The sequence below is a fragment of the Engraulis encrasicolus genome, chromosome 10 (genome assembly GCF_034702125.1).
Source record: "Engraulis encrasicolus isolate BLACKSEA-1 chromosome 10, IST_EnEncr_1.0, whole genome shotgun sequence".
NCBI classification, from domain to species: Eukaryota; Metazoa; Chordata; class Actinopteri; order Clupeiformes; family Engraulidae; genus Engraulis; species Engraulis encrasicolus.
This window is the reverse complement of record NC_085866.1, coordinates 36240242-36256400: the sequence shown is the minus strand read 5'-3', so window position 1 is coordinate 36256400 and position 16159 is coordinate 36240242. Positions and strand designations below refer to the sequence as shown.

At 42.0% G+C, this 16159-nt stretch overlaps 2 protein-coding genes across 3 annotated transcripts in view; one reads left to right on the top strand and one right to left on the bottom strand.

Moving 5' to 3' along the window:
* Window positions 1-4791, top strand: part of LOC134457017 (neurofilament heavy polypeptide-like) — a 36251-nt gene extending 31460 nt beyond the window's left edge. For both annotated transcript variants that reach the window (XM_063208738.1, XM_063208739.1), the window contains 7 exons: window positions 180-599; window positions 1303-1398; window positions 1614-1664; window positions 1863-2003; window positions 2493-2640; window positions 2896-3062; window positions 3362-4791. In XM_063208738.1, coding sequence (XP_063064808.1) covers window positions 180-599; window positions 1303-1398; window positions 1614-1664; window positions 1863-2003; window positions 2493-2640; window positions 2896-3062; window positions 3362-3556 — 1218 coding nt within the window. In that variant the 3' untranslated portion in view covers window positions 3557-4791. The remainder of the gene's footprint in view (window positions 1-179; window positions 600-1302; window positions 1399-1613; window positions 1665-1862; window positions 2004-2492; window positions 2641-2895; window positions 3063-3361) is intronic.
* A 1563-nt stretch (window positions 4792-6354) lies between these two features.
* Window positions 6355-14788, bottom strand: LOC134457455 (calcium-activated chloride channel regulator 1-like). The gene is made up of 13 exons (XM_063209465.1): window positions 14654-14788; window positions 14388-14538; window positions 13363-13471; window positions 12999-13170; window positions 12551-12769; window positions 12189-12413; window positions 9849-10029; window positions 9512-9618; window positions 9192-9407; window positions 8662-8932; window positions 8386-8550; window positions 7561-7791; window positions 6355-6977 (listed from the first exon to the last, which is right to left on the bottom strand). Exons 1-13 carry the CDS (start codon window positions 14786-14788, stop codon window positions 6604-6606), a joined length of 2556 nt encoding a protein of 851 aa, XP_063065535.1. The 3' UTR covers window positions 6355-6603.
* Between the last annotated feature and the right edge of the window lie 1371 nt (window positions 14789-16159).

Here is a 16159-nt window from a genome sequence, read left to right as displayed (position 1 = left end):
GAGTAATAGTAATTTAAAACACATTTGGGGGTTATAGTTGGAATGAAGTGCTGAATGAGGTTGATTTTCAAGACAGCTGATTTGTTTCCTAGTTTTTTTTCCCAATGTAGATGTTTTGTTTTCTCCCCATGGTGTCTTTATTTTCCTCCCATAATGTCTCTACACAATTGGACTTTTAGCCCCATGAAAAGAAGGCGCTGAGGATCGAACCCCCCAGCCCTGCGTTCCCCACCAGGCCACAGTCCAAGAGGCCAGTCTTGGAGCAAGAGGCAGTTTTGAAGAAGAGGGAGAAAAAGCAGAGGAGGAGATGCGACAGCACTGGCACAGAGTCTGCAGAGGAGGGGGCGGAGGAGATGAAGAAAGAGCTGGAGCCAGAGTCTGAGGAGGTGGAGGTGGAGGCTCAGGAGGTGGCTGTGGAGGTGGAGGCTCAGGAGGTGGCTGAGGAGGTGGAGGTGGAGGCTGAGGAGAAGGAGCAGGAGGAGGCTGAGGAGGAGGAGAAGGAGCAGGAGCAGGAGGAGGCTGAGGAGGGGATGAAGAAGGCTGAGGTGGAGGTGACTTTGGAAGAAGAGGATGTAGGCTTCCACTTTGAGACGCACCAGGTTTGCCAACACAAATATCAATTTAGTAAGCAAATATTATATGAGGATTTAAAGGTAAACTCAATAGAATTTTGATGACATTCAGATCAGTAGGGGGCTGCAGCCAGTTGTCAGTGTCATGTCTATGACTGGTTAGAATGTTCGAAAAGCGAACAGAGGTAGTAAAATAAACAATGAACATTGAATTTGTGAATGGATACATTTTAGAAATGAACTACTAAAAACACAACCAACATTCAAGTCAACCACCTACCTCCCTTTAAATTGATAGTTGATGATATGTTAAAGCTTTATTAACACTTAGTAAACAATTGGTGAGCACTTAGTAAATGATGAGCTAATTAAAATATTTTTTGTAGATGGTAGTAAATGAGTATGTAATGTGTAAAAATCTGTTAATATTTACACAAGAAAACTGGCCTATGGTAGCACAGTGAAGCGACAATTGGCTCTTGATAGGTGAGTTTGATTTTGCCTGTTGAGGAATTCTTCATCTCCTTTGCTCTTTTGACGGCAGACTTCCAGTACTGATGCGCAGGTCTGTGCCTGCTGTATTAACATTACTCATTTATACAAACATTTGTAAATATTTTGTTTAGAATTCATTCAATAGTTACTAAGTGTTAATACATTATTTGCCAAGTAGTGATAAAGCTTTTATATGTCTGTTATTATAAACTGTTAATAGTGCTATTCGTCACAGGGTGACGACAATTACAAAGACTTCGCCAACGAGATCATCAGTGTTGTGGTCGGCAGCGAAGACCCATCCTCCAATTCCCTCCCAGTTGTCTTCCAGGTGAGAACGGATGCACGCACGCACGCACGCACGCACGCACGCACATCGCCCCTTCAGTAAAACGGAAACAAATTGATTGATCCCTTTCTGCACATTTGTGTCAGAACGACGTTGGTGCTTGTGGAACATACAGTAGTTCCTCGTTGGTAAGCAGAAGTGTGAAAGAGAGAGAGCTGTGATTGTGTTTTTTGATATTACTGTCTTCCTCTCCTCAGAATGAAGGACTACAGATAAACAGAAGCTACCTGCAAACCAACACATCTCCGGTAAAAAAATAGTTTTGAAAGTGTTAGAACGTAACATGGAACTCTAACTTGACATTACCCATACATTTCATGTGAACTAACGATTAGTTGTTTGCAAAACAACGTTTGCCAAATAAAGTTGGCAAAATGTGCAGTTCTTTATCATTTATTTATCCAGAAACAGTGATGGGCAGTGTGTGTTCTGCTGTGTGGATTCAGGGCCCAGTGGTGGTGTACAGTTTCAGCAGTCCACCAGCAGGAGGCGATGTGGCACTCAGTAAGGAGATGCAGACGATGGGGATGAGCATGAACACACAGAGAGAGTTTGGGGAGGAAGATTCACTGTACTGCCAACCTACTGTAAGTGAGATAAAATCTTGTTCATAAGGCACCTTGCAAAGTTCCCATGGCTATTAAATAAAGGAAGTGTTGCATGGTAGAGGAAGGTTTTAAGTTTAGATACCAAATGTCCCAGTTTAAAGGTTTGGTTTGATGTACACGGGGGGAAAATCCCATTATCCAAACTCCTGTCTTCCCTTTTGCTTGTGGCCTCGATGACATCACAAGAGGTCATGGATGATAGAAGTTTACTTCAATATTTTGCACAATTGCAACTGAAAGGTATTTTTTCATTTGCAATTTGGAGGTTGAATGGTCCCCCAAAAGTTGCTGTGCCTAGGCAGAGAGTGGAGAACCTTTATTGTTTTCTCCACGAAGGACGGGGCGTCAGCAAAGCGCGAGTCCACAAGTGGAAGTCGAGGACGGGAGTTTGGATAGTGGCATGTACCCTGTATCTTCTTGATCTCCATTTCATCCTCATGATCCTCATCATCCTCTTCTTCCTTCCAGATTTTTGATATGTTCTCTCTGGCCGACATCACGGAGCCTGTAAACAAAGGTTCCAACTGCTCAAAGTCAGAGCGAGAGCTACGCTACTTGCTGTCGTCGTTGCATGCAACAGTCCTGCCTGCCTACTGGATGGCCGTGATGGCTAGAGGTGTGTGTGTGTGACAATTGGTGCTTACGTGGCAGCCTCCAGGGTTGCATTTCTCAACAACATCATTGCTTACTAAATTAACAACTTACTTGGTTGCAATGCAATTTCACATTGGCAACCTACTAAGTTGCTAACTGGTTAGCAACAATGCTTTCGAGAAACGGGGTCCATACCTGGTGTGTGAATGTGGGAATTGTGTCACAACTAGTTGGGATTTAGTGCTATGTAAATCATTTTTGATTGATTGATTGACAGGTCCAGCTGTGCAGCTGCTGCAGTGCTCCCGCCGTTCCCCCATGGTCGACACCCTCCTCCACATCCAGTCAGGCCTCTGCTACTGCCTCACCGTCCAGGGCCTGCCGCTGCCACCCAGACACCACATCTACCAACGCCACCCTCCGCGCCTCTCCTCTGTCAGACAGGTCAATCTTTTCCCCCAGCATTTCATAGTTAAGCCGGCCACCTTGGCAACAAACACCTCACTCCTTGACCAAAGGGTTACCACAAGGTTCATAAGCAAACCAGGTTAAGAGATGAAGGTTAATTAGCTAATAAGAGAGCCTTGAGACCTAATTTTGTTAACTAAATTATGCCTACATGTTTAACCCTTTCTGTAGTAACCAGATTTACTACTTAACCATGTTCTTGGACAAGGTCCCCTTCAGTGGTATCTTTATAAAACGTCACGCATAGACTTGAATGATGTGTTTTAATCCCCCAGGTGGTGGATCTGCTGCTGGACCTGGAGGATCTGGAGGTGTGCCAGGGCTACCCGTGGGGCTCGGCCCTCGCCGTCAAGCCCCGCACCGACCAGGCCGTGCTGTGCATCAGGGCCACCGCCTGCCACCTGCTCATCAACCCAGAGGAGGAGGGGGAGCGCTGCCACCGCTGCCAACCGCCCTCCGCTGACGACTGAGGACCCAAGCTGAGGGGTAGCTACTGAAAATAGGAGGAAGAAGAACAGGCAGGATGACTATGAGGAGAGGAGGGGTGGAAAAAGAGGAGGAAGAGGCAGGCACTTTCCTTAGCTGGATAGGGCAGCCGCAGGAAGTACTGGACCTGAATGCTGGGAACTTCAGGAACCTGGCAGAAATGTGGAGAGTTGTCTCACGACAACTGGCTATTGCAAAACTAACAAAACTTGAAAAATCCTTTCAGCATCTGGAAGAGTTGTCATGTACATAGTACATGTACAGAAACACTCTGTGCCTTAATCTGTCACTCTCATGTCACTGGTAGCTGTGGCACCAGGTGTCACATCACGTGGCAGAGGGTTACCGTAGTTGGTGCTCTTCACTTCTGAAGCTCAAATGTTTCCTTATGGAACCCTGCTGTTGAGGGATGACTGTAATAACAAACCCAGCACACGGGACCAGTCCTGGTGGAGTCTTATGGACATAGCTTCCTGGGGTTTTATATCATAAGTGGACGTGGCCAAGAATATGTGGCATTTGCAGCTGGTGCTATCAGACATGATCAGGAGGGGTGGCAGAGAGCACTTATTAATGTTTACACACTGAAATGGGGACTTGGTACTAAACCCCTGTTTAGAAAAGGCAAGCAAGCAAGCAAAAATGTTTATAAGGTATCCAATTCTTGGGAGTGTCTAAGATCATTTTACATGACGCTCCGACCACATCTCTGTAGTCAGTTCAATACTTCAGCTACCTCAGATTTTTTGACCTACACTGAATTCCATGTAACCTTGGATTATTTTTTGTTCTTTACATAATCACTAAGTGCTGCTTTTTTCAGAGTAGTTGGTGTGAAACTGAAGTGTCTTGACAATTATTTCAATTGAGTGTTGGGAATTATATGTATGTTCTGTAAAATAAAATATTGTGGATGGATGTCTAATAGGCCTACCGGTAACTATTTAAAATGTTTGCTAAATTTGTTTGCTCTATTGACTTTTTCTTCACCGCACAGATTGTATTGAAGTTGAGTGTGGAGAATTACATGTAGATGCAAATTACATGTATGTACAAATAAAGTTATTATTATTATTAATATTATTATTATTATTATGTTCTGTAAAATAAAATATAGTGGATGGATGTCTTATAACTATGGGAAAATGTTTGCAAGATTCGGTTGCTCTGTTTTGGCTTTTTTCATAGCACAGATTGTATTAAATACTACCGTGTCATACACCATGCTTCTTGCGTGTTAAATGCTAAATTGCCAGAGTTATCTTGGCATTGTGCATGTATCGGAGCTTGAAGCAAGCCATTCCCATAAATGCCACGTCCACAGAAACCCATTTCCTCTCAGCGGTGTCAGGTCAGAGTGGAATGTAGAGTAGAGTACTTGAATTAATCCAGAGTGAAATTACGTCTTACATAAATACACAAGTACAAAACCTACACAAAGACCTAATACACATTATTGCACATTGCATTAAACATAACACACATTTGAGTACAGCAATTAGCCTTGCAATTGGCCTTGTACGGCTCAGGTGTTTCAGTTACACAGTAGATGAGGGCACACCACATACACAGACAGTAAGACAATCCACTAGAATTTTGTACCCTGGGCAGCAGCAGTTCAGTACACCACCACAGACAGAGAAACTCCCACATGTGGCTCCCTTCCACACAATTGACCACAGCATACTTCGAATTACCTTCAGAGTGTTACTGACTGAGAAAGGTCAGCCTTCTTCTGGTTTCACTCTTATTTTTATTAACAGAACTCTGAGTATTTTTTTTTAATTATTCTGAACACCAATGTTAGATATGGTGTACCACAGGGGTCAGCGATTGGGCCTTTGTTTTTTTCAGTTACTGCTACCTCTAGGTACCATAATTAACAAGTTTGATGTACATTTTCACTGCTATGTTGATGATGCTGATAATTCCAAACTTCTAAGGTTGCATACAGTACTGTACATGTAAGGTCGTGGTGCACAGTGCACACATGATAGACGGTTCAAGTTGATGTGTTATTCATACGCATTCTCATGATGCCATGCTGGAAATGGATGAATAAGAGCTTTCTCCTCTTGAATGCTGACAAATTTCAGTTACTCCTTGTGAGCCCAACCCAAGTAAAATACATCTAATCTGATGTAATCTTTTAGAACCGATGATTGTATTATCTATAGTAGTCCAAAGTCTGTGCGAAGTCTTGGTGTCTTGTTTGATTCTAAATTTTGCAATTGCAGCCCCAAAACAAAGCTCTCACCAGAACAGCATTTTACCATCTAGAGTAGGCAATATTCAAATTGTACTAGACGGTCAGAGGCTTAGTTATTAGCCTACATGTCAAGGAGGACTCAATAAAGTACCCTGCACTCGATTGCTCCACTCAATTAATTTTCTTTTGAGCCAGCTGAAAATGTGGCCAGATTACATGTAGGTTACCAGATTGCACCTGTAGGCTACCAACCTTAATCCAATGCCCCAGAGACTGATATGAGCAATACCACAGACAGTGAGCACACTTGGACACTTAAAGGAACATGTTTGCTTAAAGGAAAAGTCCTCCTTATTTCACAAAATTGCTTACGTACCGGTATGCACATTAAGCACAACGGTGTGCTAACAAGTGCACATACCTGCTGCAGGACTATCAGAGCAAGTATGCACAATACTGTAGGCATCATCAAGGGTAGATAGCCAATGAGGCTTCCTTTAATATTATCCTCAATTGTTTTTTGCGGCCTCATGGAAATTTGAAAGATCACCCCAAGCAGTTGAGTCAGGTTTTAACAAATGTATTAATTTTTTAGTAAAATATGATACAAATCATGGATTTCAGTTGCACTTATCAAGAACAGGATCAAGTCATGTACATGTTAATATTGCATGTTCTAAAATAATTTATTAATGATTAAACCTTATTAATACATAATATATAGTTGTTACACCAGTTATTGCTCTGTACCTAATGAGGGGTTTTACCTCTACTTTTTACAACTCTGCACATAAACATGGTAAATAAAGACAATAATGTAGATTAGCGTTTCTTCCAGCATATGATTGTTCCTACCACTGCTCCTATGGCAATGACTCCCAGAGTTGCACCCACTGCAATTCCGATAACATTCATGCTGCTTCCTTCTTCCTCAGGCACAGTAGGTGCAGGAACATATTTTACGACTTGTTCAATGTTTGATATGCTTGAATTGAGCAAGTCTGCATTCTCAGCCACAACTGCAACGAAAATGGTGGTGCCGTTCTTCATAATTAGGTTGGTTGGGTGGAATGAATACTTCTCAGTGGAGCCAGCATCTTGTGGCCTCAGTTCCCACGGGTCGACGTGATGAGAACCACTGAAGTTGGTTCTCAGTAGACCCAGGTCTTCACTCCAGGCTATATGATAGCGTGAAGCTGTAAAACATTGAAGAATAAAAGAGAAAAGTGATTGATCACGATAATGCAGGGCTGTTTCAATGTATTTGGGTGCATGATTGTGTATATTCAAAAAGTGTGAGGTTTGCGCACCGCACATCCCCCCAAAAAACAATTTTGCCAGGTGCAGGATATAAAGAAATGTATATGGATGAGACACCTGACAAAAACCTCCAAGATGTTGTGCCTTTCCCCCCCGGAATAAATCACAGGAAGGGAGGTTTTGTGGTGTGTGGATACCAATGAGTCTTCTGTTTTTTCCTTATGATGGTGTACACTCTCACATATCACATTTCTTTCTCTTCAAGTTATTGGAGAGGGCCCCCCTTAAGAGATCTAATAGCTGCATCAATGCACTTTTTGGCCAATGAATTTAGGAACATGCTGCTACACTCACAAAGTTGTCATTGCATTAATTTGAATACATAAGTACATAATGGGTCATTACCAGGACCCCTCCCTTTCATCTCGGGGCCCTAGGGCTAGGCAATTGCCTAGTCTGCTTGCCTGGTTATGACAGGCCTGTGGTAATGCATTCTGTTTAGAGATAAATATGCCTTACCCGTTCCTTCGTCATAGCTTGCTCCGGGTGCAGTCCACGTGACTGTGATGATTTCTCCCTCTACTTCGGCTTTCAGGTCTGTGATCTTGCTGGGAGGAAATGCAGGAGGTCCCGTAGAGCCTGGGGGTAACTTGACAACGAAACTCTCCCCCGTAGCCGTCCTGCTGAAGCTCTTCACCTCTACTGGCTCATGGTTGACAGGAGGCTTTGGGGGATTCACCACCACATTGCCTGATGAAGGGATAGATAGAATGTAACATGTTCACATTATAAGTTGCAATGTGTGTGTTAACATGCTAAGTGAAAGAAGAGAAAGGGCTGAATTAGGTCTTGCCACATGTTGAACAGGATCTGACACATTCATTATTTAGCCTGCGATGACAAATAGAATTTGAGGTGAACAGTAACTGAGCCAAAAATACATGCAGTGCATGTGGTCACTATCATGAAGCTTATAGTTTTACACAATTCATTAATATGATTTCTCTGGGTTAATAATTGGAGCACATCACAGGGTGTATAACTAACGGGAAGTTATCAGTGATAACAGCCATGTTATCACCCAGACAGTGTCTTATCAGTTGACCTGTACCTTATCAGTTTTAATAAAGATATATCCAAGATAGATCATGGCAGGGCCGCTGACAGCTTTAGTCAGGCCCAGGACAAAAGTCATCTGAAGGCCCACCCCCTCAATACATACAGAACAATGTAATGGGGATACAGCGCTGAGATAACTGACAACCCAACCTTAGGCAGGTGCCGGATCTTTCATCAATTTGTAATCTGAAGAAGAGAGATAGTATTTATTATAATGTGATTTACCATCCTCCCCCACGTAGCCTGGAATGTAGAGCACTCCACTGTGTTTGTGTGTAGACAGCACGGTCTGGTCTTGGTTTTTAACCCTCACTTTCAGGCTGTATCGTCCTGTTTTCATTTTAGTAAAATAAGCTGAATAGACACCATCGAGTCTGAAGGCATCCGCCACTAAAACAAAAGACATGTGGGTGGTGAGATTAACATTTCTATACATTTCAGCAGAATATGACTTTAACATACAGCATTAAAAACTTTTATGTTATGTAATTGTCTCATTACTTGCGCCATTATCTTGCAATGGTAATTCATGGTGATCACTGTTGTCAGAATCGAGTACGGCTGTGACATCGGCCAGTATAACTGGCAATCCCTTCTGAGTGACAACTGCATAGATCACCATGGCTTCGCTGCCATCGGAAGTCTTCTGGTCCATGTGGGCTTTCACTGTGATAGGGGGCACATCTGCACTGGCAGCACGACTGGTGACGGTGATCGCCATTGACTGTACATATGGGCCCTCATTCAACAAACTATACTGCCATTCTCCTTCCTGGGTAAAGACAAAGACATGGGTTTAGGACCTTGACATAGTAGACGTTGGGTTGTCAGGGTTCAGTTACAGAATGTGATAATTATTCAGTACCACATTAATATATTGTTTTTCACTGGTATGTGTAAAGTCAACAAAATATTATTAATCAGATTCAACTATTATTATTATCTATTGTTATCACACAACATAAACACCAAACATAATGAAACGTTGTCCTGCTGATAAATAACATTTCTGTTACAGTTAAAGCATTTACCTCTGCAATTCCTTGTATTTTCAAAGTTAACATTTTTGTGCTTGCGTCATGGTTTACGTCTGACATATTGAAAGTCTGTCCACTTGGACTGGTGATGTGTACTTTAGGCACAGAAGCTTCATAGATAATGGTTACAACAGTATCTTTTCCAACTGTCCAGTCCACAGAAAATGTGCCATTAAACCAATCAGAGGTTTTGTTCCCAATGCTTTCAAGCTGTGGAAAATAATGTTGCATGGACACTTTACACTTTTTCATTTAATGATGATTTAATAATCTATGAAATACATATGTTTGGCTTTCGTTTTACAGTAGGCTACCTGAATTGCCTGCTGTGTCAAATTCCCATCAGAAGTTGTAAGAGAGGCGAAGGCATCTACAAGTTCATTGGAGTCTATACTGTCTATTGCCCAAAAGAATATCCCATCTTTGGGGAAAAGATTATGAAATCGGCATAGCAGAAGTTAAGTGAAACATGGAAATAGCATATATTAAGCATACTGTAAAATGAACACTGAAAGTGCACTCGTTTGTGCCAGTGATTAATTGATAATAAAAAATACTGCCACTTTGACACACTGCCATGTAACCATTGGGTGTGTTAAAAATTGTTTCTGCTGAAAAAAAAACAATACACACCAAGACACCTTGTCTCACCTGTTATATTTGCAAAGTCCTGGAATGTGGTGTCTGCTGCTGTGCTCAGAGCAATCGTGTGCACCCTTGCACCACTATCAATAACTGTGCTCCTACAAGCACTCAAATCATCACTTGCTTGTCCATCAGTGAGAAGAATAAGCTCATCCCCTTCTGTAGAACCATCATCTTGCTTCAGTACCTGCAACATTTAAGACATGGGTACTAATACGGCCACACTGAAATGCATACCGAGATTGAAAGAATTATTATTGTGGTCGACCGCTGTTCACTTTTTTAAAACTAGAAATGCACTCAGAGAGTGCAGACCTCCGCCAAGGAAGTTGTTTGATAGAACAGTTGAATATGTTACACCCAGGGCTCGAGTTGTAGGGGGATGAGGGGGGATGTCATCCCTCCTTCAATCAAAATGGTCTAAAATCATCCCCCTCAATGAAAATGGTCAAAAATCATCCCCTCTAAAACAAGCATCCCTTCTTCACATATTGTGTTAAAATTGCACTTTTAACAACTTCATTTTCAACATTTTCTCGGGGGAGAAACCTAGCCTGAGTATCATCCTCCGTAGTGACCGCGCTGGCTCAATGCTTTCGCTTGCTGACCACGGAGTCTGACCCTGCAGCCACCCCCGGCAGTTGGAATTCAGATATTCGTTCAGTATCTGAATAGCCAATAGGCTCGCTGATAGTCTAAGCCCCTCCCCAAGCCCTCTTACATATTCAACTGAAATACAACAACTTGATGATGGCGATGTGATGTCTGTAACCAGGACATTTGATAGTGCTTGGTGTAAACTGGGACATTGCCGTCCGCCAAGACCTTTGACGGGCTTTCGGCACTGACACTGCGCAGCTCTTGGGCAGTCACACTGGGCGTTTCTCTTCTGTTCACTTTAATGGTTTTAGTTGACAGTTAATATCTTCATAACAAGGTTGGAACAAGCGCAGCCCCATTTCAGTTTTACTTTTTTTGCTGTCACACTCGACGCATATACACAGACACAAACTGGGAAGGAGAGAGGGTGGGGGCTGCTCCGTGGGCTGTGCATTTGGCGCATATTAAACAACGCAACTAGTAGTTTCCCAATAAAATTTGAATCATAATGCCGTGGATCCAATACTATAATATCATATAATATTGTCCTTAAGTCTGAGCGATGCATTGATTATTTGTTTAGGGTACGTTTTCTGCCAGCTAAATGCAAGGGGGAAGGGGGCTATATTAGCAAACAAGACGATTGCACAGTTAGCCTGCTAATTTTAAATATGATCACCTGGAGCTAATAGCCTTCACATGGCTTAATCCATCCCTGTTATCAGTCCGCTTGAGGTTTTTGCTTCGGGAAAGTGAAAAAATGAGGTCCTAATTAATCTTCAGATGGTGTCGGACCCTGACGGTGCCATAGGCACACGTTGTATGTCTCCCTGAAATCGTAGGTTTTTGACGGACCTCGACAAGTTCTACACTCCTTAGTTACCGTTGCTGAGCTCGGATTGGTTGGCGGCCGTATGTGGGAGGGGTTTTGCGAAAGGCTAATTCCCTCATTAAGTGAGATAATTTCCAACTGCCGGGGGTGGCTGCAGGGTCAGACTCCGTGGTCAGCAAAGAAACTCAAGAGAAAGAACAATCTCTTGGCGGGGAATGCATTGGCCACGGTGTAGTACGGGGGCGTTGCCTGAGGACACGAGTGGATGGAAAATTAACTCCCTTGCGCATGGTCATTGGTCATCCATCCACGATGGATGCCATTTTCGTACTCCGTAATTTGTGGCCAAGTAACGGCAGCTGTTGGTCAGCAGTAATTGCTGGGGGTAATTAAGGACAGCTGACAGACATTCATGCTGTCCTATGACCTGTTCCACAGTGAATAACATTTCCGTACTCCCCTCGCCATCATTTCCTACTACGCTGTTATGACGTGAGTAAGCCCTCTTGTCTCAAGCCTCTTTGGTGGTCAGCAAGCGAAAGTATTGAGCCAGCGCGGTCACTACGGAGGATGATACTCAGGCTAGGAGAAACCTCCAAACCCAGAATAATCATAATCCATCTCTGACCATCCCCCCTGCTTTGATTTTACAACTTGACCACTGGTTACACCCTAATTTCATAAGTCTTTCTGCCCTGTTTTTGTGGAGTCAGAGACTGGAATTTCAAAATTCGCCCTATCCCGCAATGGTGAAGAATATTTTTTTAAATGTGTGATCCAGATCCAGGGGTGTCGTTCAGGAGGGTAAAGTGTGACTGAGTTTTATGTAGATACTTTATATGGCTGGGGGTGGGGGGTCCATTGGAGCTGATTGTACATAGGACCCACAATATTTCTTTCTTTCAAGGACTTACCTCAAGGGAATGCATTATTCCTGAGCATACATTAGTTAAGTAAATTGTTTGAGTTGGAAGTGCCTTAACAAGTTCCTCTCTGGAGGCTTCACCATCAATCTCTGTCAAGTCTTTGAGAATTGATGTACTAGTCGAAAATTGCACAATTCCAACATAAGCAGTGTCCTCAATGATCGTTCGAAGAAACAAGGTTGCAGCTTGTCTTAGAAGAGCTAGTCGTGGACCCTGAAAAAACAAGAGATTTCTCTTCATTACCATCTTTTATTATTGTACGTATCACTAAGACAATGCTTGGGGAAAAATTGACAATGAAGTTACTAACCATACACTATACAATGATAATAATAATATTATTATCTTACATTCATACTTGATGAGATATCCAGGGTAAGGCACACAACCCTTCTTTTCCTCTGTACAATGTTGATAGTTGTCGGTGGCAGGGATGTGGACAGTGGTAGAGTTCCAGCATCTACAGAGCTGTTGAGGATGACATCCAGGGCATCTCTGTTATCACACATCTTATTCTGTCTATTTGGGGCCTCAGCATTGTGTGTCTTATCTGAACAAAACTCAGTCACCTACAAAAAAAACATACACACAGACACACACAAAACAAAACAGAAAATGTTTTCCTCATTATAAATGTGAAATTATGACTGGTATTACTTATTATTAACTGTCTTGTGGATGGTGTTTTACTGCTGACTGAACGCTATCTGAATATTCTTGGAGTTTATAAATCGTATAAGTTTAAAAGAAACAAAATACTTAGGTTTCCATGTGAGAAATATCAATGTGTACACTTACATGATCTAAATTTTGAAAAGCCATTATGGACTGTTTTACTGAGGGATCTTGACTCGGTATGAAGACACAATCTCTGGGCAATCCAGTAGCTTGGTCATAATGGTGGTCTTTACACTCATGGCATATTCCTCCATCAAAGAAACAGAGCAGGCCTTTCATATTTTTAGAACACCTAAATGTAAAAGAAAAGGACCGTTTATAGGCCTACATGAGTTTGAGTTTTATATATAAAAAAAATATGTATGCTAAATTATGCATCACTGTTTATTATTATTTACAACTTACACAAGCTTACACAATTCAGTTTGAATGCACTGAAACCGAGTGCACCAGTGATAACACCATCAAAGGAAGGGAAAGGTACCTTGTTGCCTCAACACGTGTATTTGAGGAAAGGTAGAATGGTTGTTCTTCACTATATTCGTCATATAAGCCCCATCGCAGATGGCCCCATTCATGCACAAACACTTTGCCTGTAAGAAACATAATAACAAAAACATTGGGGAAACAACAGGAGAATTGGAGTGACTGCATCACTTAAAGGAACAGTCCACCTCATTTCATGAAATTGCTCATAAGTAGTTAAGCCCTGGAAAATATGAGAAGATATAGGATTTTTTCTCTATGTGTTTGCATTGCCCAGTATAGCGTAGCAATGGACGTCTATGGTACAAAATAAAACATCTTCAATTGCACTTATAAACCAAGAATGTAAAATTCACCAGAGTGCAAAATGGCAATTTAATTCCATCCAGTGATGACTTGTGGCTTGATGCTAAACTTACCATTTACTTCCAGTGATTATGCTAAGATAAGATAATAATTCTAATCAGGGCCGGATTAAGTTGGCCTGGGGCCCCTAGGCTACGGGTTGCTGTGGGGCCCCCTGGAAGGCAAATTTCGCGACAAATTTACATAGACAGCGTCATACTTGGGAGCTAGGAATTAAGGGTACCATGTCTACAAACTGCACTCAGATGAGCTTTTTCAATATTGCATCTTGTCGCAATTCTGCATTTTTTTTTTCCACTTTTGTCCAATCAGGAGGCCCCTGGCAGGTGGGGGCCCCTAGGCTGCAGCCATATCTAGCCTGTGCATTAATCCGGCCCTGATTCTAATACTAATAAATCTAAGTACTGAACACACTTAGAAGGAAATTATACACACGCTCATGTGCAATACTTAGAAATACTGCAAATATGTGAAAATCTGGGGTGGACTGTTCCTTTAAATTCTGTACAGTGTAAATAACACAAAACTGATGACTTGTTTTATTTCAACCCTTACAAATGAAAACATGAAGGAACAGATGACTTTACTTTTAGCAATGTGCAAACACATTGAACCACATGAAGAACAAACCAAAATTAACATAGATGTTTGACTCACTCCTTTGTCCATAGACATCGATGAACTTGTCGTCTAGCAGGAAGTTTGGTGTGAGATGGATGTGCTGGCCTTGCTGCCCACACTGACCATACTGCACAGTGTAGGGCTCATCCCCAAAGGAATCGTTGGGATCATCGATAATGACATTGGCCTAAAATGGAAGACAGTTATTTATATTATATTTACAATATGTGCATTTACATGATATTTGCATGTTTCGTTTGCTTTCTATTTTCAGAAATCTGCAAATCTTCTTCTTGCCAGACCTTCTCATACGTCTCAGTCTTAGCCTTGTTGTAGGTGCCATTTGTCCAGTTAGCAGGAACCAGTATTGTCACCTCCTTGAAATAAAACCTTTGCCCAACAGCTCCATATAACTCATTTGAAGCCTTGTTTACCATGTCCTGAAATAAGAGGAGGTAAAGGAAAACAAGTGTATTTGTAAAGCAGATTTAATACACTGAGGATGTTCAGGGTGCTTCAAAAGAATAAAAAAGATTGATACATCACTGCAATATGAGGAAAATGACAATTTATTGCTTGACAAAATGAGTTGTGGCTACTGGCTAACACCATATTGTAAGGATGAATTAGTGCTCATACTACATGTTATTACTAGGTGTGTAAATCGAATCGAATTGTGTCGTATCGTGGGGAATTATCAAATCGCTGCCTTAAGAAATCGATATAAAAACGTATCATCATGGATTTACAGACCTAGTTATTACATCAATTATTCCACTGCACCTACTGAGTTAGGTACAATGTAGCAGTCACTATTTAAAATAAAGTGTTACAGAGTTGTGTTTTATTGTTGTTGTACCTCAATTTGTTCAAGCAGAGTTGTATTTTCAGGGATAGCTGGGTTGATAGCAAAGAGAACACCAGTGTATCCATTTCCATCCAGTTTGATTGCAGATGCACAAGACAGCAAGAAGACAAACAGCAATTCAGATGCTGGCAAAGCCATGACTACTGTATAGGAGATCTGCACGATATGCCTCATAGTCAGACATTTATAGTGGAGGAGAATGTCCAAAGTTCATTCTGCATAACGGGAAGCACCATGCAAGAATTATCAGCAACGGGAAACAAAGTTGGCATTGAGCATTGGTTGAACATCAACAACATCAATATAGTGGCATGTGGTGTCTCTTCTCTTCTTAACTTGACAGGGCTGAGATGTGACACTGCAATTTAATCCTTTTGGATGATCTCCAATGGTGCAGTGCTAGATCAACTCGTCAGGCTCAGGTCCTGAGGGGGGGGTTCATCTAGTTTAGTAGGCCATTTTTGTGCTTGCATGAGAGCTTTTGAATGGGTGGATGGATTTGCACCAATTCTTGTGTGCTAAAACAATATAATAGGTTAACCTGACTCTTGCCAGATGAATCTGGAGCTACGGCATATGTGTATGACATACATCAAGGAAGACATGGGTTTTTTTTTTAATCCTTGCACGTGATTGGGGATACCATTTATCTGACATGTTAAACTGCTCACAGATTCGAAAATACAGTTGAAATTACAGAATCAATGGTGATGAGTGAATCCATACGAGTGGCCATTGTTGTCTAATACAGCTGTTGAGTTTGACTTATTTTTCCCTTCTCCACTAGTGGCGCAATCCCCAACGGTGGGAGATGGGATGTTTCTGACCTCCTACTTGCTGAAATGCATTGGAACACCTGTTGAAGCGGGATGTTCAAGTCGCAAGCTGGGGCAAAATCGAAGCAAACTGACTTAGGCCGGCCGCACATTGGCTCCGACAG

Coding starts and splice junctions, on each gene's coding strand:
- LOC134457455 (XM_063209465.1), bottom strand. CDS start 14,788: ATGGTAAACAAGGCTTCAAATGAGTTATATGGAGCTGTTGGGCAAAGG. Junction 14,539..14,653: donor AGACTGAGACGTATGAGAAG/GTCTGGCAAGAA, acceptor CTTCCATTTTAG/GCCAATGTCATTATCGATGA. Junction 8,551..8,661: donor ATTGCAAGATAATGGCGCAA/GTAATGAGACAA, acceptor CTTTTGTTTTAG/TGGCGGATGCCTTCAGACTC.